The sequence below is a fragment of the Protomyctophum parallelum genome, assembly GCF_964188405.1.
Source record: "Protomyctophum parallelum genome assembly, chromosome: 5".
NCBI classification, from domain to species: domain Eukaryota; kingdom Metazoa; phylum Chordata; class Actinopteri; order Myctophiformes; family Myctophidae; genus Protomyctophum; species Protomyctophum parallelum.
In genome coordinates, this window is record NC_139702.1 from 20,513,554 (window position 1) to 20,538,166 (window position 24,613).

The 24,613-nt window shown below is 42.9% G+C and overlaps 1 protein-coding gene across 2 annotated transcripts; it reads right to left on the reverse strand.

The window, feature by feature from the left end:
- Positions 1 to 1,529: 1,529 nt before the first annotated feature.
- Positions 1,530 to 19,056, reverse strand: LOC310858672 (SWI/SNF-related matrix-associated actin-dependent regulator of chromatin subfamily E member 1-like). Of its 2 annotated transcripts, none has more exons than XM_083764888.1 (11): positions 18,888 to 19,056; positions 17,775 to 17,822; positions 17,323 to 17,372; positions 15,803 to 15,901; positions 14,336 to 14,416; positions 13,925 to 14,056; positions 13,534 to 13,705; positions 6,859 to 7,031; positions 6,643 to 6,744; positions 4,858 to 5,110; positions 1,530 to 2,805 (listed from the first exon to the last, which is right to left on the reverse strand). In XM_083764888.1, the coding sequence occupies exons 2-11, from the start codon at positions 17,779 to 17,781 to the stop codon at positions 2,597 to 2,599; spliced, it is 1,278 nt and encodes a 425-aa protein (XP_083621014.1). In that variant the 5' UTR covers positions 17,782 to 17,822; positions 18,888 to 19,056; the 3' UTR covers positions 1,530 to 2,596. The 2 variants fall into 2 exon arrangements, with proteins under 2 accessions (XP_083621014.1, XP_083621013.1); XM_083764887.1 differs by having other exon boundaries at positions 15,797 to 15,901.
- Between the last annotated feature and the right edge of the window lie 5,557 nt (positions 19,057 to 24,613).

Sequence of the window (24,613 nt, forward strand, 5' to 3'; positions counted from 1 at the left end):
CTAGACAAAGTGCCAATCGGCACAGGTCTCCACCAGGGCAGGTCAGGTTGTGGCCTCATGGTGGCGCTATAACAGGCTGTTGAGGAAGATTTGGGCCGGAGGTTCGTGTTGGAGGGATGCAGGTACAATGTTTTTCCATGTGTGCATACATAAGTTGTATACAGATCGATGCAGTTATAGCTAAAAACAGGAATTGGCCTGTTATAGTGCCACCGTGAGGCTGATTTTGAGGAAAAAATTGTGGCATGTCGTCCTCGGCCTAGTGAAAATGTGCGTGTATAATGTAACGGAAATTGCACACTGTGTTTGTGATTTGTGGCCTTTTTTCGAAATGGACGAATCGTGTGAGCTTTGGAAGCCAATCTTAGCCAATCAGGATGGAAGATGGGAAATGGTGCCGCTCCGTGTTGATCACATGACTATGGAGATAGTGTATACCGATTTGCGTGAAATTTGGATAAAATCTGAAGGAGTAGTAATAGAAAATGTGTTTTACATATGTCGGCCTCCTGGTGGCGCTATAAAGAGCAGATGTGAAAAATTCCAGGCAAAGGTTTTTCCTTGGCCTCTAGGGAGTTGGCATACAAAGTTATCCACAGATCCGTGCAGTTAGAGGTAAAAACACTTTTCGGCCAGTTATAGCGCCACCTTGAGTCTGAGTTGAAATTGTTCATGTGGCATTTCGTCCTCGGCCTAGTGGGAATGTGGGTGCACAATTTCACGGAAATCACGCGATGTGTTCATGATTTGCAGCATTTAGTTTGAAACTGAGCACTCCTGTGAACTTTGGAAGCCAATCTTAACCAATCAGGATGGAGTCTGAGAAATGTGAAAGACCGGTTTCGTTGAATGGCTCTAGAGAGACTGTGTACCAATTTGCGTGATGTTTGGACAAAATCTGTAGGTGTACTGTGCAAAAACTTGTTTTGCACAAAGCGGCCTCCTGGTGGCGCTATAACAGGCCGTTCTGGAAAGTTTGGGGCAGAGGTTCATCGTTGGCATCCAGGGAGTATGTGTGCAAAATTTGGCATCGACCGGGTTAACGGTGGCCGAGATTAGCTGTTCACGGACACACGGACACACACACGGACGGACGGACACGCGGACGGACGGAGTGCAAAACATACTCTCCCCACATGCCTTCGGCCTGGTGGAGACAATAAGGACACATAATAATAACTAATAACCCATCCGTTACATGTGGAGTCAACTCCCTTAATTACCTTCTTCCCATAGTGCGCTGCAACGTAACTAGGATGAGCGGCCCGTCAGGGCCGCGAAATTCTAGTATTTCTACATTTTTAAGTCTTTGCTTCTGGGGGTCCTTGGAACTAAATCATTTCAGATTGGGTCCGCGGCCAAACATATCATTTTGGAGGTCCTCGACATGAAAAAGTTGGAGCACCACCAGAAAACTGGGTTAATTGCTCCAGAATTCCATCGTATTACCACACACTGTAGATATCCTTTTTATCTTGGTTCTGTATCGCCTGTAAAATGTAGGGGGGAAAAACACAAGAACATAGAGCTCTGGGTAGAAAAGTTTATTGGTACAGTATAAATATGTAAAAGGAAATTCATTTTAAGACTGCATGTTTATGACTGTTCTTCAAGCTGCTTCACGGCCAGATGAAAATCCATGTTTATTTAAGCTAACATTGTTACACTGTACAACATTACATTTAAAACATGTCTGCTGAACATTGTAATACTGCTAAATATGGAACAGAATTGTTCTAAGTATACTGCTTTTGATTTGATTGAGAGCTAGCAAACTTGAGAACATTGGTAGTCGTGCATTGTACAGCATTGATGATCTAGTGACATATTCATGGATGATGTAGGCCCCAGGACAGCCAATACGTAAGGATAATAAAATGCTGATAATAAATACAAAATAACAAAGAAAGAAATACTACTAGTGACTACAAACTCCTGAGACAATACTGTCACTTTAATACTGATACGGAGAGTAAACAAAGATTGCCCTGCCTACGAGACAAATCACTCCACTCCACTCTTCACAAGAAAGCCAACGTTTTTTTTTAAACAAACTGCGACATGCAAAAATAACAACAAAAGCAACAAATGGTAATACAATACAAAGAACAAAGTTAAATATAACATTTAAACAATTGTTTTATGTGACTTTTTTTGTTTCTTCTTTTTTTTATATAGCCAGTCTTAATTCGCAATGATCTGGGATCTGCCAGATATAGTGCCAGAGAATAAGACAGGAGATATGTATTGATATGTGCTGACAAAGATTTGAGTTCTTCCAACTGGCAGCAAGGCCTGGGGGGAATAATAGTGCATTCACATGGGCTTTGTGGCACATTTAGCAGCCATTTGCTCTGTATGTTTCAAGTGCTGTAAAATTTGGTTGCATTTTCTGTCTGATGTTCTCAGGAACAGTTCAAAGGTGAACCTTTGCTTCAAGCTTGCTTGGCAAAATTGAGCCCATTTGAACACAGTTTGGATGCCGTTTACATATTGAGATGCTGCTGTGCAATATGTCATTATAGAGATGATCGGTGAGGAGAGGCCACTGGATGTAAGGGGTAGCCAGACAGTTTCCAACCAGTGAGGGTTTGACTCAGTGGGCTGTGCGGGCTTTGTTAGGCCCCTCGGAGGTTGGCTCGCTAGGTGGAGCATCTTCTGTCTGGGCAGAGGTGGTCTCCGAACCTGTGTTACTGTCACTAGTTCCCTCCTCCATGGCTCCTTCAGGAACGCTCTCCTTATCCTCTGGAACTCCCTCCTCGCTGCCTGGATGAGGATCTAACTCCTCAGAGGACTTGGACTTCCCTGAATCAGTGAAAAAAGGAGACATTTAAAGAGAAATCTAACAAAAAATAATGAAACACGAATCAGGAGCACTATTTTAATGGTGGAACTTCGTATCATTATGCAGGGTCTTCATTTGGGCGATGAGAAAAAGAGGCACTGGAGCAGCTCAGACAATTTAGGCCCTTACTTTATTAACAGGGTACAGGTAAACATTTCGATGTTTCAGTTACATCTTCGTCAGGTCTTAATTTGGGCAATTGGGAGTGTGTCCTTATTTTTTGTCAGTCGGAGACCCCTCAATTAGTCTACTTGCAGACAATCTACGCTACTTCAAACTTAAAAAAATAAAACCAGTGTTGTCTACTGCTCTACTCTAATCACATTACACATTTCCGATTGTCTAAATACTCAGCCTCCAAGTTTTAGTAGGAAATCTGTTGAATTCTATTGATGCCATCTAAACAAAATAACTGAATTGGATTAAACACAAGAATTTGGAAAAACATCATACCGACGATAAGAAAACCATGCTTTATGACTTAGACTTACACAATGTAGACACTTTGGTAGTGCGTCTGCGTTCTCTTTCAACCTCCGTGGCAGGCAGCCAGGGGTGTCATTTGGGCTCACAGGGGGTGGCAACTGCCACCCCTTAGCGCAGGGGTTCTCAACCTGGGGGTCGCGACCCCTTGGGGGGGTCCTCAAATTATTTTGGGGGGTCCCCAAATTATTTTCATAAATTAAAAAAAGAAAAAAAATCCTTTTTGCAACTGAATGGCTGGAAAATGGAAATTTAGAGTTTACATAGGACACATAGTGCATGCATAAACTTTCCTTAATGATTATATCTGGTTTCAGTATTTATTTATGATGCATTTTCTTTATTATTAAGGTTATAGAGGGTATGCGCGTGGCATCATCATCAAACCTGGGAGTTATACAGGAACGCCTACTGAGTGGCAAAAATCTACTTTCTGGCCTTGACATCCCATTCATCCGAACAGAAAAGTTGTATTTGATTGCGTTAAACGACATTAAACTCACTCTGTCACTAGTTTTGCCATTCACTTTATGCTTGTGCATACCCTCTATAGTAGCAGCCAATTTGTATTGGTGGTGGGGAGGGGGGCGGGGCGGGGGTCACGAGACATGGCCATAGCATTTTCGGGGGTCCCCAGCCAAAAACGTTGAGAACCCCTGCCTTAGTGTTCGCATCCAAAATAGAATTTGGTCAATTTACACATATTTTCTCCACCACAGAACGTTTGCAGCATCACACTGCAACGCATTGTGAGCTTGTCGGTCACTTATTTCCGGTGCAGCTTTGCATTAAACTAAATGAGGCATATGCTCCGTTTCTTTCCATCACCGCTCGTCTAACATGCATAGCAGATGCACCTTTTTCTCTTATTCATAGCATTCATGAAAGATGGTGTTCAGATCGGATGGATTGAAACGGATTGAACAGGTGTGCTACTGCTTTTTACTTCTTCCACCTATAGTTATAATATCTCCTCATGTCTAAGAGAGATCTGTGATATCTTGGCATATCGACTGAATCACATGCCTTCAGCTAGATTGTTTTTAAAACACTTATTAAAGCATGGTGGATGGCTGTCTGCGCCGTGCGTCGTCATCCCCTTTGATGGTGACCTGTAATGCATTGAGCGGCATTGTGCTGTGTTGATAGTTACGAATCAGTTCACCTGCATCTCACTGCTTTCAGCTGGTTAAGTGCCAGCTAGTTGAAGCACAAAGTCTGTGGGGAAAATAGCATTGCGCCATGATCGCGCCTGACCACACTTTACCATTTTAAGACCAACACACCGCCACCCCATATATACTGTAGAATAGATCATTTAGTATCTAGTCAATGCAGGTGCAAGGTGTGAATTTAACCATTGCATCAGGGGGACGATACGGAATGCGCACTGCACTCAGTGCTAAGCGGCATTGTGCCGCATTGCACCAGGTGGAAGATAGGGCCCTAGAACTGAAGCAGGGTAACAGAATGTTTAAATGTGTTGTCCTTTATGAAGTCACAGACAAAGCCACAGCCAACACTTTTACCCGTGGTATCCATGGGGTTGGCTTCCGTGTCCTCGCCCTCCTTGTTGCTACTTTCACTCAGAGAAGTCTGTTGTGATTTGCCACCATGCGTCGCACAGATGTGTTTCTCTTCCTCGGCCAGGACACAGGTGGGTGCTTCTTGGTCTCCTGTCTCCTTCTCTCGGTCGGCCACTCGTTTACGGGATGCCTCCTCTGCTGCAGCAATCTCTGTGGAAATCTTCTCCATGTCCACCTCCACTTTCATGCAGCACAGCTGGATGGAGGGACAGCAATATGGGGTTTTAACTCACATTCTAAAGGTAGGGGTGTGTGGATGTGTGTGTGTGTGTGTGTGTGTGTGTGTGCGAGTTGGAGATTTTATGAAGTCATCTTTGAGGAACTGCTGTAAACCTCTTATAAACAGGAACAGTGTGGCATGTTTCTGTCACAGTACTACTAGACCATGGTCCTTTGAAGTGCATGTTTTTCTGGTTTTAGCCGTCCTCATCGAGGTAGGTGAAAGTACCCAATGGCACTAAACTATCTCGGAACGAACACTGAAATACCTCCACATAAAAAGTAAATCAAATCCACCCTATGGGGCTTTAAGTTTTGGCCTATAACTCCTGAACCGTAGGTCAAACAATAAACACATTACCCTGGAGTCCTTGGATCATGATGCAACTACCCATATAGGCTAACTATATTGTCTGAAAATCAAAACCAGCTTTTCTCTACAGATTTTGTGAAAAAGGAGTCATGTCATTTTTCATACATATTTTTGATATTCCATAGCGATTGGCTAAATGCAATGCACATGGTTACATATTTACACCTTTTGAGCCCCTTGGATCTGAAATGCTACCTTTGATCTACAAGCTGTCTTTTATGAGATTGTTTTATTACAGGTCTGTATTTTATTACCTTCACCATGGAGGTAATGTTTTGTGTTAGCAGGATATCTTGAGTCGTTATGAACAAATTTCCATTTTGAACTCTTGTGCTCTTTTAAATTTCCAGTTTATGTACGTTATATGTATTTTACAATACCTAATTCTTTAATTATGGCATATTTACTTGGAGGGCTATTATTTGTTTTAATGTTGCTACAAACATTCAACAGACAGACAGTGGCCTTGTGGTTAGAGTGTCCGCCCTGAAACTGGGAGGTCGGGGTTCGATCCCCGGCCGGGTCATACCAAAGACTGTAAAAATGGGACCCAATGCATCCCTGCTTGGCACTCGGCATCAAAGGGTTGGATTGGGGGGTCAAATCTACTAATCAAATGATTCCCGAGCGTGGCACGGCTGCAGCTCACCGCTCCTTGGCTGCGGCTCACTGCTCCAAGAGATGGGTCAAATGCGGAGAACAAATTTCACTGCGGTAACGTGTGTGACAAATCGTATGACTTGACTTTTGACATTTCAAATTGACTTTTTGTTTTGTTTTCTGTGATATTGAAGAGGGCACTGCAGTGGCAGTTCAACGCATGCACAGACTTGAGCTTGTTGTTTTCCTTCGCCATCTGTATACATTAGGTAACTGATAAAGGTTCATAAAGGTAAATGGCGCCGCCTGTTGTATGATGTAGACAGTGCATCAACTCTGATGATGACAGCTAGTATGTATGTACGTATTTGCCAGGGCATGTGGATGGAGTTAGCCGCAGCTGATGGCTGAATAACAGAGCTAGCCGTCCTCATGAGCAAACTTTCACTCGTATCATATGATGACGCAAAAATCAAGCTTGCATGGAACCTACAGTATAGTGTTGATGGCCAACGTCTATATAACAAATACTATACCCTTTTGAGTTCGTTTGTGAAACATTCTGTGGCTTCAATGAATTTCCTTTTCTTATCCTGGTGCCGGTCTTCAATCTGAAGCAACTCTGCCTCCAATTTTCTCTGTGATCAAGGGACACATTTATTCGATTTATTGCATATTTAATAACACAAAATATACATGCCATATTCTGTATAACAATTTGGGTGACTCATAAACCAAGAATTTGGCTTTACCTGATGTACCATCAAAGACTGGACCTGCCGTTTGAGGACCTGCATGCGTGCAGTGGTTACAACTGATCGCACATCTGGAACTACGCTCTCACTAAGGATCTCACTGATCAAACGGTGGTTGCGCTGGAAACGAGCAGCTGCGGAGTGCTTTATGGAGAATCCATCATCATAATCTGAAAGCATGAAGAAAAACATTAGGCTTTTCGCGAATGTTTTAGATATATTTCATGTACCATGTGCCAAGCTGAGTATACTGAACATGAACTGGATAGCCACCATTGACAGGGCAGGGCGAGGTTCCAGGAACAGATGTGCATAACACTTGGTGCACATCTTGTTCTGTCCAGACACTTAAAACGGCAGGTAGCTGGTATTTATACAGTAAGTAAGTATATGCTAAGAATATACTTACTTATAAGTAAGAATATGCCATTATGTCAAAATTCAACCTTGAGGAAAGCATTGTTATGATGAATGGAACAAGCTGTTATATAACCCGTGTCTCAAGGTCCAACGGTTCAATTAGAACTTTCAAAGCCTACAATTTTCATTTCCAACAAATGTGCATCTTTGGTGTATGTTCATTTGCTACATAAACAAGTGTTCATTGTCAAGCAATTACATCCAAAGACAGCTACATCTCATTGAATGCACTATTACTTCCAGTCCCTGACTGGGAATACAGCAGACATTTGCCCTATATGGTTGTAGTCAACTCAAAACCTCTTTTTTAATTAAGTCGTTTCATACAGTTTCGTTGAGATTATTATAGTGGACAGCTCATAATAAGTGTTTCACTAAATTACGCCTAGGCAACATTCAGTAAGTTTAACACTAAATCACTATACACTACTCCTGCTTAATTAAATTACACAGAAACAACCTTCTGACCAATAGTTGGTGGTCTGTCTTTAACCTATAGGTTTAAACAAACCAACCCTCAGTCATAAGTGCAAAACATTGAACTGCTGAGAAGCAATGCTTGATATATTCATCATCTTCTTTTCAACCGCAATTATGATTACAACTCTCATGTAAGCAGTATGTCTCCGCAAGCTTTTGACGCCAATAGGAATAAAGTGGGAGAGACTAGCATTTTGCGGGTGGGAGAAAAAAGATGTACTGTAAAAGTGACTGATGGACTTTACCAAACCCGAATGTCTGGACAATGGAAATTAAGAGTTTACATAGACTTATGTACACGCATAAACTTAGTGATTATATCTGGTTTCAGTATTTATAATGTATTTATCTCTATTAAAGGACAACTTTCGTTTTTTTCAACCAAGGTTCATGTTTTAGGTTATTAGAGAAAGTAAAAGATGAGTGTTATTTTTTTTTTCATTTGCTGCTTTCTTTCGTTTTAGGGATTTCAGCTCTTTTTGACAGGGGGGCGGGGGCATTCAAGCATGGGGCTAAATATGTATTTTTTTTACAGAATATTATGGCGATTTTCTTTTTTTATTATTTAGTATAGTCCTACTAGACCCCAGGAAATTACACTTGGCCACAGAAGATCACAGGATCTACTGAATGTGAAGGTAGCCTACTGGGGGGAAGCCACACTGTGTCATAGGCTCAATATGCAGTTTGACACATTCAGTAGATCTCGTGATCTTTTGTGGCCAGATGTAATTTCTTGGGGTCTAGTAGGACTATAGTAAATAATAAGAAATGAAATCGCCATAATATTTTGTAAAACAATACATATTTAGCCCCATGCTCGAATGCCCCCGCCACCCCCTGTCAAAAACGGCTAAAATCCCTAAAACGAAAGAAAGCAGCAAATGAAAAAGAATTAACACTCATCTTTTACTTTCTCTAATAATAACCTAAAACATGAACCTTGGTTGAAAAAAACTAAAGTTGTCGTTTAAGGTTATTGTAGCAGTCAATTTGTATTGTGTGGGGGAGTGGGAGGGCATGGCCAAAGCATTTCCGAGGGTCCCCAGCCAAAAAGTTGAGAACCCCTGGTCTAAGCAACCGTAGCATAAACATTTTTGTCAACGTACGTGCGGCGCCTTGTACAGAACGTAAACCGCAGGGATAGCAACTCTGACGTTTTCAAGTTCTGGGTGTCTCTAAATAGCTATGGGGTTTATCTCCAGTTTCCTGTACATCATTATCTTCCATTGTAGATCAGCCACTGCCGCTAGCTAGTGGGTGGAACCCAAAGGTCCACTTTTATTGTGTTACGAGTGTGTGTGTGTGTGTGTGTGTGTGTGTGGGGGGGGGGGGGGGGGGGGGTTCAAGATTGCACAATTATGTCTAAACCAATGCTAAGAATACTATAACACTTTAACAGTTGTGTAATACAAGGCCATGCTTGGCAGCTTAAAGGATGAAATGGCACGTCAGAGGTGGCACTAACAAATTATGTGGAAAGTTCTAGTGTTGGAGGAGGAGAGAATGAAACAGTGTGTGGGATGACCTCAGTGTGTGCTTGGGCTGGCCGCTGTTGTAATTACAGTTCTGTTGGGGTTCTACAGTTTTATAGGGAAGGCATTTGAGTAAAAGGCCTTACCTTTACTCTTTTAAATAACGTAATAAGTCTATATATTACAGGTGGGAAGATATGATTAACGCACAATACCGTGACTATATTTGGCCCTAGATAACGATATCACCATACTTGCGATAATCAATATATTACAAGACATTTTATCTACAATACATTACAATATGAATATCTAACTGTAAAGGAAGAAAATACCCATGGAAAGCTAGAATTCACAGAATTCACACAAAACCTTATCAGATTCTATATTTGGCATCACTAACTGCATGGCCACTCAAACATGAAACAAATTGCATAGCACGTAGGGATGTGAGGAAATGGAAAGGAGACAGAAATGTTGTAATTTATCTCGGACAGTCAGCAAGCTGTTGATGACTATAGCGCTGGTTGTATTATAGAATGTCTGTTCTCCATTATTTTCTGATGCGTTTATCCTCTTAAAATAGTAAGGCATATTTTTGTGTATTTTTCTACTTGGCTGTGTATGCTGTCCATGCTTTGAAGTCCTATAATACACACTAATAATTAATTATTAAAATTATGACGTCATGAACGGGGCCTCCCGATCCTTAAGGATCCCTGATGCTATACCAAAGTTTGTGTGGGTGGCCGTTTGGCACAAAATGCCACACATCATGAATGCAGCACCCTCATGGTGGCGCTACAACACTTCACATTTGTGCCAGATTACATGTTCTGCCATAGTGCGTTTTGTTCTAAACACACTTTTTGCTGCTACTGCTACAGATTTTGTCCAAAACTCACACAAATCGGTACACATTATCGCACACAATGTTTGGCTAGCGGGTGTTCAGCTAGTTAGAAACACTTGAAGGTGCTACAAGAGCTAAATTCCTTTGCTATGCAATGACATAATTTAGTTCTGACCTGCTGAAGTCGAAGAAAGTTCTATTTTATTTGGAGTATGATGTGGCCTTAAGATTCTGCCGTGTCCATTTTTCTCCTCTGTGGGTTGACCAATATATCTCAAATTGCACTCGGGCATGGACCATTGGCCTCTGCAGGGAGTGAGAAACAAGCCCTCACCCCTCAGAACCACAGTAGATCAGTGAAGCTGCCGTCGCCTGGTGGTCAAATCTGGGATTGCAATACTTCCGCATTTAAAACAGTGCATGCTTCTACCGTCTGAAAGCACCCTCTTCGAATGTTATCAACTGATATCAACTAGTAGGTTACTTATCAAGGCCTACTGGCTGCAATTAGGAAACATGGAAGTGAAATTACTGCTGCCAAAGCTAAAACATTGTGAAGTTGACTTAGGTGGCCGGTAAAGACTGATATGAAGTTAGGGGACTTGCATGGCCGGTTAAGACTGAGGTTAGGCTAATCGCAGCCAGTAGGCTCCCTCCATTGCATGGTCTTGATAAGTAACCTACTGGTTGATATCAGTTGATTTTCATTTGAATCCGCTACTGAAAGCCTAGGCGCCTGCTCTGTGTTCAAGTCTTCCGCATTTGAGCACAAGGGTGCTTCATGCGCTGGGTGAGAAACTTAATTGAAATTAATATATCGCTAGATATATTATAACTCTATTGTGAGAAAGCAAATTCTTCACTTTTCCCAAATGTAAGCCGTTTATTAGCATTTCTGTGAACCTCTGAGTCAGTGACATAACAACGGGGACTTGTATAAAGTTACGCATGCATTTTTGTCTTCAGTGGGTTGGTATCGGATTGAAGCTTATTTTTCTCTTCATCCAAATGTAATATCTTTATTAGCACATCTTGTGGCAAAAAGGATCTGTCATGCCAATTGTGATGCCAAGTCTTAAGTCTGAACTCTGAAGTCCCAAGTCTCAAGTCCCTGAAGAAGACCTTACAAGTCGAAACGTTGGTTTCTGTTAAATACATTTCCAGCATCGTGGCTATGAGTGTGCAGCCTTTTTCTCAAGTCTGCACATAGTTTGGATGGATTAGTGATGATGACTGAAGAACAGATGGGGAAGATTTTCACAAAACTTGCTGAAAATGATAAGGCTACCTTGAAGAGAGTTCGAAAAGCCAATGGTCAAGGTCATAATACAGAATGGAATCTTCATTCAAGATGGACTCCATACAAATCATGTTTTTGAATCTATGAAAATCCTGGTGTTTTTTTGCACTAAAACCTTAATGAACTTCATAGGATCTCAAACTTTACCCTATCGGTACCCTCATTTAGACACGTGTGTTGCACCAAAACACACAAACAAAGAGACAGTGGCCCCATACGCATGCTGGCTTTATATTGTTACAGCTAGATGGCTTGGCAGAATCGCTGCGATATGCCAACTACATTCTTTTCTGTTTTATGAACATTTTTACTAACCTTTCAAAAGCCGCAGAATATCTTGCTCGAGTACGATGGACCGCAAAAGACAGAGTCGTTTCTCTACTTCAATTGGGGGGGGGGGGGATCACACTCGTGTGAAGTGAGGGGCTCTCTTATCATCATGATACAAAATCACATTCTGTGCTCAGCCAATCGAATCGAATGTTCATGATTTGCAGCATTTTGTTTGAAACTGAGCACTCCTGTGAACTTTGGAAGCCAATCTTAACCAATCAGGATGGAGTCTGAGAAATGTGAAAGACCGGTTTGGTTGAATGGCTCTAGAGAGACTGTGTACCAATTTGCGTGATGTTTGGACAAAATGTGTAGGTGTGCTGTGCAAAAACTTGTTTTGCACAAAGCTGCCTCCTGGTGGCGCTATAACAGGCCGTTCTGGAAAGTTTGGGGCAGAGGTTCATCGTTGGCATCCAGGGAGTGTGTGTGCAAAATTTGGCATCGACCGGGTTAACGGTGGCCGAGATTAGCTGCTCACGGACGGACACACACACACACACACACACGGACGGACGGACGGACAGACACACGGACGGACGGAGTGCAAAACATACTCTCCCCCCATGCCTTCGGCCTGGTGGAGACAATGAGAAATGAGTGTGTGTGCGTTTGGATTGACATGCATCAAATACTTCAGTCAATCAGTTAAGGCTTTAGTAATCTCTCAAGGCAGATTCAGAGCTCCGCAGCAGAATCTGTCGGCAGCTCCTGTTACAACTGTAGTTAGGTATGTTAAAATAGGCACGTTAAAAATACCACCGCTGAAGTGCCCTTGGACAAGGCATTGAACCTCTACCATGAAATGTTCTATGAGCAGGGCCTGGCTGTAAACAAGTTCTTGAGCTTAGTCCAGTTACCCTGGGTAAACATAGTACTTTTCCTTTCCTTTATGTTAGGAATGTAAACAAAGACACGTGCGACCGGACGAGGAGGGACCAAAAAGGCCAACATCCTGTTAACTACATTGTATTGGTCGCCGACCCCAGAGGTAAATTCAAAGGAAAACACAGTATAGGGCGCTGTTTTTCCTTTTGTCTGCCGATGGGTTCCCAGATTGTGACAGAGTGCAAAAAAACATGGGGATTTTCATAGATAAGCTTCAAAAACATTCATTATTTTTCTGCCATCTCCAAACATAATCATACCCCCCGCTAGGGTACGTCATCAGCAAACTACATACATGTTCGTACCCCCCGTATACTCAGCCAAATTAACTTTTAACGTTGATCCGGTTGCTATGCAACGCCTCCGTCCCCACCAGCTATGGGTTCTTTACATCCAGCTCCATTTAGACTACATTAAAGCAGGATTTTCAAAGCCCCGTAGTCTAAAGCTTCGAGTGCTGTCCATGGTGATTCGTCGCGCATCCGATGTTCGGATGTCATGTGTGACTTTGTCTCACATCGATCCCGACATATAACCGTTTCTGGCGAGAGGTAAAGGGTGTGCCCAAATGCTCATGATGAATCATCACAACAACACCACCCTCCTCCCTGCTAACACGGAAATGAAACGGAGGCTCATACAATGGGAGTCTATGGCTGGCACAGCTTCGCTACGCTTATGCTACCACCTAGCAGGAAAAATAACATAACATAATGAGTCTGTCTTTAAACTTGGTGGGATCAGGATCAGTAGGCCTGGAGAGATGCTTACATTTGGGATTGTAAAGGTCAAAAGACACGGTCACAGTCAAAGGCATGGAACTCATGGACTCATTCCCCTATCAAGGTGGAAATGGCATATCTCAACAGCTGCACAGTGTAGGCAGATGTGTGCACTCTACTGAGTGCAATAGTTATTATCATTACCATCTGGATCTTCAGCTGGCTGAATACTCATATAAGGCTCGCCCTTGTCAAGCCTGGACTGTCTCTGTCGACTTTCCTCCTCCAGAGCTGCCTCCGCACGGCTCTTTGCATTGACATAGGCCAGGTAGGCAGGTGAGTTGTGATAGGCCTTCATGCTCTCATTATATTCAATCTACAGTGGGCGAGACAACAGGAATGACAGGGAAACAGACAGGTAGGGAAAGCATAACAGGTGGTCCCTCGATGCTGTTCAACTATGACAAGATAAGGAAAGAGGTTTACTACGGTTGTTAGTAAAGGAAGAAATGATGACTGGAGGGACCCACAGAACATCTACTGATAACCTATCAGAAGTCCCCAACCCATCAGTACCCTTTGCAAAACAACCAACCTTCTCTGCTTCGTAGTCATTCAAATAATCCTGTTTCTCCTCATCAGTGAGGTCCCTCCACATGCCACCGATTATCTTCCCAATTTCCCATAGCTTCAGATCGGGATTGGAGGCTTTTACTTGATCCCAAACCTGGTGATGAGAACCAGACATTGATGTGGGGTTGGGTTGGTTGGAGGGGATATAAATGGTTATCTCGTTGCAGAGAGTTCACAAACCAGAGGAGGCCGTGTGGTTTAAGCTCCATCTCCAAGCTGATAAATTCCACTATCTGTGATGTGTCCTAGGTTAGTACCTTGTTCTGTCTTGGTTTTATACGTACCTTGATCAACTACTACCAAGGCCTGATGCTTACTACAGTACTTACTGTGTGATGATTGATTATCTAAAGACTGGATGTGTTACACATACCTTTCGACTATATCTCATATATGGCATCAATGGCTTATCAGGAGGCTTTGGTGGCTTTGGAATATTAATTCCAGGGGTATTCTGGAGAGGAAACAAAGTCATATTAGGACATACACAATGTGTGTTGACTGAATGATCAGGTTTCTGCTTTGTGGTAACGCTAACCTGGGAAGTAGCCTATACAATCTACATGCTGGCTTTTTTCTTTTGATTGATTGAAATATTTATTAACAGTTTGCAGAATTACAGTACATTTCAAGCACAAACTCAATACAAAGACTGTTAACTGTGAGTGGACGACCCAATTAAGCATTACACTAGTTTACAAGGCTTGGCATGGTTGAGTAACTAGACTTCAACAAAGAGGTTTTGAGTCTAATAAAGGGTGCAGTTAAGCCAATCAGTTAAATTAATTTGATTTCATTAAAGACAGTTTGAAGCCAACCAACAGCCAGGAATCCTGCAAGGTAGGACAGAATAGCACTGGCTGAAAGAAAATAATAAAAAAATCTGACTTAACTGAAATTTGCCCAATGCGAGACATAATGCCATTGTCAGGTTTGGACCAACCACAGCTTGCATGCAGCGAATGAATTACTCCTTAGCGGTCAAAGCCATGCCGAGCAGTGGGTCTGTGATACCATGGCAACACTGATGGCATGGGTTACTTAGCATGGCTGTCAGCCATACTTACTTTAAAGGCAGGCGGTATCTGAATACACACAGATGGACTCTTAGCCAGTCTGCACCATGGTGGAGGTAGCAGATGGGGTATGGCATGACACACATTTCAGGAAATCTCTGTAATGGAATGAGTAAGGCTAATTGTACTGTCCAGTGTCCACTGTGCGGTGCGTGCACTTTTAAGGAAGAGTGGAAAATGTGCAAATGCCACTACTCTCTCCCCTGACAAAAAAGGGCCAGTCTTGTGACTAGGTGTACTGACTAGGTGATGACTAGGTCAATGGTTTGCTTTGTCCTAGGTGATGACTAGGACAATGGTTTGCTTTGTCCTAGCAAGTATGATTGTTCAAGTCACCTGGGTCTCATTTGTTACTTCTTAATGTATTTTTAGGTCGTTTTGGTTTTTGAGGGGCGCTATATACAGGTTTAATGTTTGTTTTTAGTTCAATGTTTGTTTTAAAAACGCCATTGACAATGAAGGGAAAATGTATGTCATCTTGTCCCTAACACAAACATTAAATGCCATTAACAATAAAGATAATTTAATGTTTGTGTTACATCAACATTTTATTTAGATTGTTGCGAGACAGGAAGTGGAGGGCAAAGAGGGGGAGGACATGCAATGGAAACCTCCATCTAGAATCAAACCAGGGATGTTGCAATAATCTGTCGCCACTCGCCAGACACACATCACTAACCCCCTCATTCATCACCTGTTTTATTTTCTCCAGTTGTTTCTGCCACATTTCAGTCTTTGGTTTAGGTTAATATTCATACCGTTACCCGACTGTTGCTGCCTTGGGTCCCTCCCAGTCTGTAGTTGTTGTAGGCCAGATGGCTGTATGGGTTGTACCCCACAAACCCGGGAGTGTTGGGCAGTTGCTGATAGAAATAATTGAGACAGAGAAGCATTTAAAAGCAACGCGAAGAGACTTGCATGCTGGGACTATACATTCTTTTAAGAAAAAAATGGCATGGTGGTGTATTATTCATGTGAATTGTATGGGTGTGGCTCAATTATTGGCTTCATTTGGCATTGTTATTGTACATATAAACATGCAGCATATTATGCAACAACAGTGTTATTTAAAATGACTGAGTAATATAATAATAATAACAACTAGATAAAGTGCCCCTCGGGGCACAGGTCTCCATCAGGGCAGGTCAGGTTGTGGACTCCTGGTAGCGCTATAATAGACCAATGTGAAAAGGGTGCCATTTCTTCGATTTCACGTAAATTGCATGCTGCGTTCATGATTTGAGGCTTTTTGTTCAAAACGGTCCAATCCTGCAAACTTTGAAAGCCAATGTTAGCCAATTAGGATGGAATATGAAATATCGGACAGATCCGTCTTGAACACATCATCACATGACTATAGAGATACTGTGTAGCGATTTGCAGGATTTTGGGACAGAATCTGGAGGAGTAATATGACTAATATCCAAAAATGTGTTTTATAAAAGTCGGCCTCCTGGGGGCGCTATAACAAGCCGTTCTGGAAAATTTGGGGCAGAGGTTCATGTTGGCATCCAGGGAGTGTGTGTGCAAAATTTGGCATCGACTGGGTTAACGGTGCCGGAGATGAGCTGTACACAGACAGACGGACACACACACACACACGGACGGAGTGCAAAACATACTCTTTCCCCATGCCTTCGGCCTGGTGGAGACAATTAACAAGTACGACTATAATAAATCTGACTACTGACTGAGTAGTCGTATTACTGTAGCTGGGCACTGGAGCAAACTTAGACAATTAAAGCCTTTTACAGGGTGCAGGCAAACAGAGTGACAATGTCTCAATGTCAATAAATCTTCATCAGGTCATAGCTATAGACTGGCCCTGGCCCAACCACCGTGATTTCTGCGAGGGGCGGATGTCACCGGGATCACTGCGTTGGATTATATCGGTTCACCGATCTGAGCGATGGACAACACTGACATCTCCAAATTTGGAGTGACGCCCCCCTGCACTGTAGTTCTGAACCTAATGCGAACGAAAATAAAAGCCTGGGTACCGAGGCTAGGTCATAGCCTGACCCTCACTTGTATGTAAGTCATTTGTAGCCTCTTCTTTGACGTCAAGATGTATTGACGTCAAAGTTTGACGTCAATACATCTGACAATGTATTGACGAACCGTTGTCACTGTTTGCCTGAATCCTGTGAATAAAAAATAAAAAAACGTTTGCTTCTACTACATCTCTGCTAAGATGCACTGGACCAGCCTAAACCTGCCTGAGGTGTGGTAGAACACTGTTGTGCTAGTAAGTATTAGGTGTGACTGAATTAGTTGTACTTACTGTTGTGGGGGCTGGGGGAGGGGGAGGGGCATATGATGGCCTCTCTCTCTCTGTTATGAATGACAAGGTTGAAATGAAACATCTGCATTAATCCATTTTTGGCTGGTTTAAAATATGTTTTAATAGTTAACTCAAAATTAGGCTAGTTTGATTTAATTAGTTTCTCTTCAATCTATTATGTAGCCTATGCATTCATTTATTTATTAGCCAGGTATTGCAAGAGGAATCTGTCTTGGTGATGTTGGCGCAGTACACGCGACCATTGTTAGTTAACAGAACAGCTGAATCAAAGTATAAAGATAGAAGCAGAAGCTATGTGGTATGATGATATGACAGAAACCAAGTGTTTTAATTAATGCACATAAATAGTGTGTAACTGTGTAGTTCCAAAGCTATGACAGATTGAGCGCCTTTGAGTCAAACCAAACATAACATAAAAAATAAGTCCTTACTTGACATCTTTGCACTGCAGAGAGATCAGTCTATTCCAGTCATTGGGTCTGTAATAAACACATTTTATTGGTGGACACAATGGACAGCATACGGTAATTAATAAAGTATTAATGTTCATTCATTAAAAAAGGACAAAACACAGAATGCCAAGCCGAGTCGCACGACTTCGCTCGGCAAAGAAATAACGCATTTTCAACAGGAAAAAGTGTCAAAGCGACTTATTTTAGCCAAATTATCGTCGAGCGACAATGTCGCCCTATAGTAGTATTAATAGATCGTATTAGTACTGCAACAACATTGCTAACATCACAGTAATGTTAACATTATTTTTGCAAGAGGGCTACTGTTAACCATGCAGCGCCGTTTATTTGAATGACGGCACTCTCTCTAAACAATCTCTGCTGTTAAACGACCTGATGATTATTATGAAATGCTAAAGCTGGTTACTGGTTTGGACAGTTTTATGGCTGACTGGTTTCAATGCGGTATTATCCACTCTGTCCGGTGATATGAACCAGCTGTGCGTAGGTACCGTACCACCGTACCTGCCTGGTAACTAGCAAGACATTATGCTACAATAAAAACAGAAAACACTAAGGATACATCAGTGATGTCACTAACAATCGTGGTCTGGCGATACAAGAAGTGAATGAATGAATCTGAAACACTTCCGCGTGACGTTGACGTCACCATCGAAACCTTGGTGTGTTCCATTCTACTGACAATGCTAGTGGTGCTAATAAGTAGCACACTCGTACAGTAATTTATATATCTCCTGTTTGGTGGCTAACTAGCGAGTGACAATACAAATGATCATGCAGCCCGTTTAGACACGGAAATACTGAATGCAGCGCCATCGTAATATTACATGAATCTTTATGTGATCATTGATAATAATGTGATAACTGGTCCATCAGCTTAGTTAACAGTAGCTGGTTTTACTAGCAGGTTGACGTCTAGCAAGCAAACTTAGCTACCATATGCACAATGACAATAAAAATGGAATTCCTAAGAAATCATTAGCATGCAACGTGAAGTCACATCAAGACATGCATGAACAATTCTAGAGCTTGTTTAGGAATACCTATAGCTTCAACAGCTGGCAGACTCACCCTAAAAACCCTTTGTCCCCTCCACAGTAAAGTGTGTGCGTTGTGTCTTTAACAGGGCAGGCTAACCACCTAGCTATAGCTCAACTAGAGAATAAGTCCCCACAATAAACGAATGAAATGGGGTCCACTCATAAGATTCCTGTAGAATCTTCTAGAATTGCACCCCCACCCCCCTCTTTCCAGCTGTTCTTTTGCTCACTGCATGGTCCTGCTCTGTTACCGTGGCAGCTGCGATTTACTGCTGCCACCATCATAACAACTATATGTATATATATTTTAAGCATAATAATGAACATTAATATTTATAAATATTAATGCTTAAATACCTTGCATGGAAAAATGAAAATGTATAATGATACACGCCTGGGGTTTAATGTTTAGATAGGCTTATTTCCAGTTATGATGGCTTGCCGCTTAACCCTCATCATCATAATTCATAATTTGTTGAATGTTATGAATGTTATGTTGTTGCCTGTTTATTACTGAGTCACATTGAAGCAGCAACAACACTGTGTTATATACAATATGAATATGTGTGATATTTAGCCTATAGGCCTACTAGTTATTTTTTGCATAATGACTGCATATTGGGTGACAATGTTATGCATAACGCCATACAGTTCAATATTCTCAAGGCTGTTGCGGCACTACTGCTGGACAGAAAAACTTTAGTCAGTTATGTCATCATTGCCTGAGCCGCATTCAAAGCTTTAGGCCTACAGGCCAGTAGGCTACCCTGTTGAACAGTACGGTTCCCTTCCCAAACATGTCACAGTCGTGAGATCCAAAAGAGAGAGATAGCACGTTATCCTGGATCCTTCACGCTGCGTGGTGAGCTTGTAGATCAGCTATTTTCACTAGCTATTAATTATTATTTATTTATTTATGGAATTTCTTAAATTAGTTTGTTTGTCCAAAGACACACCACTGGCAGTGGAGTCCACCGTCTGGGAAGAATTTGGGCCTAGCAGCTCTAGTCCCCAGACCACAACCAAAACGCCTGCTTCCCCTGGCCAAGGGATATGCAGCGACACTCAAATCGTTGTGGGTAAAGCCCAACACATTCGCCTTCCCTGGGAGTCACTAACAGCTCGACTGCTGGGGATGAAGGAGGTGGGGATGGAGGCCATGCCCGATGGATAGGGTCACCTGCTGACCCCTCCTTCGTTCTATCGAACGAAAAGGACACCTCCGCGGTCAATAAGAAGGGCTGCAGCACCCTGACAGTGGCCACGAAGGCCCTTTTTTATTTTATTCAATGCAATTGTGAACAATAGCCAAGTAAGATAATATATATCCATTGGCCATTCATATGGATCACTGTCAGTGTGAGGGGTGGTCAGGAGATATCTATGAACTCTGCGTTTAAAGGCTTGAAGGCCATTGTATGTGATGGAGTCAATGCTCTGGTAGGCTGTTCCACACCCGGACAGCAAAGTTCTGGAGAAATGTGCGTGGTTGAAAGCATGTTCTGGTGTTGCTGTGCATAGGCGAGTGTTTCTCCGTCTGATCTGGAGGGAGCATTTCCTCTAGGGCAGTATGGGGATTGGGGATGCATTTTGTACATGACTGTAGCGGCGGCTGTCTTCTGTGGCTAAGGCTATCGATGGAGAGTGTTGTACTGACAGTGTCCTGGTCAACTCCTTCCTCTGAATATTGTCCAGTAGACCAAGATGTGTAGGTGAAGCACTCATCCAGCTGAGTGAGGCGTAGGCTACTCCATGACACTGCAGATATGTAGCTTGTAGACAGTTGCTCGGCTCTCTGTTGTGAGTTTATTGTCTCTGACTGGCCCAGATGGAGATTTTGGTCGGGTGTTTTGACCAGGACAGCTTGTGGTCTATTTTGACACCCAGGATGTCAAGCTCATTTGTGGTGGTGCCCATTGAATTACAGGTCCAGCTGGGATGGAATCCTCTTTCTTGAGATTGTCATGAACTTGCACTTTGATGGTTTAAAGGTGGTCTTCCATCATTCTCCCCAGATGGTTATTTGTTGGAGATCCCGGTTCGGCATCCCTCCTGCAAGTCCTCTCTCCTGCAAGTCCTCTCTCCTCAAGGCGGTGGGGGACACTCCTTCAGCAGAGCACATGCTACGGAGGCTCCACCTGGAAACCATGCTCCTCATGAAATCAACGACAGAGATGATGGGCCGGGCCATGGCGTGCCGTACAGCGTGGTGCTGGAAAGGCTCACCTAGACTCTGGAGAGGAAGGTGGTCCTGGACCAACCCATCCTCCAATAGAGCCTATTCTCCGGGACGATGGCGATCATGACCGATCATGGCCGCACGTCACAAGGAGAAGAAGGAGGACGAGGCACTGTGCGTGTGCGTACCCGTGGCACATCCGCGGCAGCCACCCTCCCTCAGCCAGTCAACCTACGAGCGGACCAGGAACCAGACCAACCGGGAGTTTAGACCTGACTGTGGGCACTTCCGGGTGCTAGATACAACCAGCGCAGGAGACCCTCCTCTTCACCGGCTGGAGAGCCCAGACGGGGTGCAAACGGCAGTGGAGGTCCATGCAGAGGCAAATAGCTGGGCCCGCTAAGCCTCGATGAGACGTTGGACACGTCTCCCCCTTCCCTACGTTCTGGGCACCGGGCAGTGCAGGCACGGCATAGTGGCCACGGTCCTCAGATCGGGCAGCCTGGCGAGGAAGAGGACACGACTCGCACCGCACTTTTGTTTAAATGTGGGACAATGCACAACAATAGAGCTCCCCGGGCCTTATCACAGGTGACAGGCCGGATGGGTCACGCAAAATATGCGTCTCATACTGGACCTACGAGCCCTCAACCGATACCTGATGGTTTAGATTAAGGGACTGGTTCACGTGGAGACCTGAAAGACTCATCCCCATTTAGTACCCACCGTACAGGAAAGTTCTGCCATTTTGGTTCAGAGGACGGGTATACTTGGACCAAGTATACACCAAGTATATGCCTCTGAGACGGCGTATTTAAAGTGGAAAAAACACAATAAAAATGAAAAAAAAAAGTTTTGAAATGTACCGGTAACTATTCATTCTAGAGATGTCTGTCTGTGTGTCTGTCTGTCATACCCCTCTTCCGTTGCAATGCACAAGACTGGCTTGCTTATGGATCCCTCTCCAAATTTGCCCTGTGCTCTGGCCTCAGTGCTACCGCAGATCACTTGACACGCGTGTCACGCAGTGAAATGCATGTTGGGATACAGATGCATGACGGGAAGCAAGTAACTAATATAATGTTTCACAGTTCTCTGTGCAACATCCCCATTATGTTATCAACAGCTAATTCTGCTACACTACACTTGCAGCATCACATGCCGATCACGTGACATACACGTACATGCGTGTCTCTGTGAGATACAAACACACTACATGCCCGTCGCTCGACCTGTGTGTGTGAGATTAGTGCCGGATCAACATGGATATCACTTAATTCTTTCTACCACCTCCGCCATCTACAAGTGCTTTGCTTGCTTTGTGGACCACTTGACCCATAAAAATTGGTCCGTGACCCACAAATTGGTCTCGACCCACTGTTTGGGAAACAGTGCTGTTTATAATATCAAGTATTTCAGTTCTAATAACAAGGGTCAGTCAAGGTTTACTGCCCCCTTGTTATTTGAACTGGAATACTTTGCATTCTTGTCTACATTGTGTGAGAGCCATACAGTTGTAATAGTGTGATCCCTTATAATAACATTCAAAAGCCTTGAGGACTTAGCCTACACCTGTCCTATCTACCAAAATAGAATTTGTTTTGGATTTGTTAATTGATTGTGTTCCTTAATTACCTTTCCTTTCTGTTCACCTTGTTTGACCTATGCCCTACAATATGCAATTAGGCACTGTCCTAATCTAGTCTTGAAATGTGGTGCGGTTCATCATCTCGGTTCTCACACAATAACGGAGACACTGGATTTATATTAAGTAGACGGACAGTATTCCATATGTGATATAAATGGGACCTTATTTGGTGGCAAACAGTAAACACCTTTTGATGGTGTACATTTGGAGGTGAGGTGGAGGTCACATGCCTCATGGCGCTGGCTTAACACAAAATGGGCCTCCCAGGCACAGCTGTGGGATTCTGGGTGCCCAGGGGCAGCCGAGGCCATTGAGTCAAGCAAATAATTCTATGTAAAGCTGCTCTCGTGTCTTCCAATGCAGATTTTGAGGCTCAGTTCTTCTTAAGCCTGCAGAGCTCTCCAAAATAGACCCAGGCAGTGGAAGTAAGCAACCTTGAAAGTTTACTCTGGTGGTTGACAGTTGATGTATTTTTAGAAACCATTGCAGTAAGTAATTATGATGTATCATTTCCAGAGGTATTCCTTTGGCATATATGCCTTGAACATTGTCATCAACTGGTTTGTTTAACCTGTGTTTGACATTTGAAGTGATAGATCTTTCTTTTGTTTTTCATATATGAACCCCAGCTTAATGCATGGACAAAAATGTTAAAGGGATATTTCACCTTTAATTCCGTTTTAGATATTCATTTTATCAGACACACCCCATTGTAACTTCAAACTCAATTTTAACCATGATGAATTAATCAAAAACACCCGTCCTTGGTTTTGGTCTGCCCTCCTAATACACAATGTTTTTCTTTTCTTTTCATTTATTTTGTACTGGGAAAGATTAACGTGATTGTGAGTTGTGACATTAATTCCCTCAAATGTGTTATGTTTGACATGCATGCAGACGTAATTGGTTTCATGAAGTTTTACTTTAGACTAGAGTAGAAAAAATAATAAAATAGACCAAAATAGAGCTTGATAAAGGGCTCTTGTAAAATATACTTGGGCTATTTAATCGAGCATATTTAGTTCTTTAAAATATCAGAAGTAGCTTACCTGATACTACCCAAAATAGATACTATAGAAGTACACAGCAAATATGTGATTATATAGCGCTTTTATCCAAAGCTCTTTACATTGTGCATTTCAATTACTCCTTTAGGAGGGACATTCAAGCCCCAAGTGGAGCCTGCGGCACCACAGTTTCCCTGCTGGTGGAGCCTGCATGCAGAATCAGGTCATTTTCCCACAAATGTGGCCCACCACAACCAGCGTGCAGATAGCAGAAACTCTACCGCCCACTCCGTTGAGGCACACACAAACAAACAAGCCCTAATACCACCACTTTTACAGAACAACATAAATGATACAAACCAACAGACAACAACCAACACAACCCTTTGTTGCTCTCACAAGAATGCTGGCAAAAGGATTCAAGACAGAAGAGGGTTTATTTGACACTCACTTTGCCTGCCTGCCTGTCAAAAAAACGTCCTGTGGCCAGTCCACCCCTGGGGCGGATGGCCCGCCCAGTACCGGATGGCCCGCCCAGTACGGCAGAGTAGCGGATTGTGTGTCCCTGGTTTTTCCCTAATGGGACTGATCGAGGGTAGCTACTGGGACGTAAGTCGGGACTTGATCACCCCGGCTGGGTCACCCGAGTGAGGGGTATGATGTTGAGAGACCCGAAACCCTGAGGACCTTGGATCACTGAGGATGCGTCCCAGGTGCATCAATGTTTTATTTAGTTCTCAATCACACACATTCATACACTGATGTCAAATACGTCATATCATGTGCAGTAATACTCTAAAGTCTATATAAGTAAGTAGTAAAGTCTAAAGTCTATACCTTGAATAAATATATTTCTACCTCTATTAGTGCTACAACTACTACTAACAAGAATGGAGAAGAAAACAAGATTCTATTTTCTGATG

What these genes read in the sequence shown, in the direction of transcription:
- LOC310858672 (XM_083764887.1), bottom strand. An exon ending in ATATGAGATATAGTCGAAAG is followed by an intron (nt 14,057 to 14,335) that starts GTATGTGTAACA and finishes TCTCATCACCAG; the next exon opens with GTTTGGGATCAAGTAAAAGC. An exon ending in ATGACTACGAAGCAGAGAAG is followed by an intron (nt 13,706 to 13,924) that starts GTTGGTTGTTTT and finishes CGCCCACTGTAG; the next exon opens with ATTGAATATAATGAGAGCAT.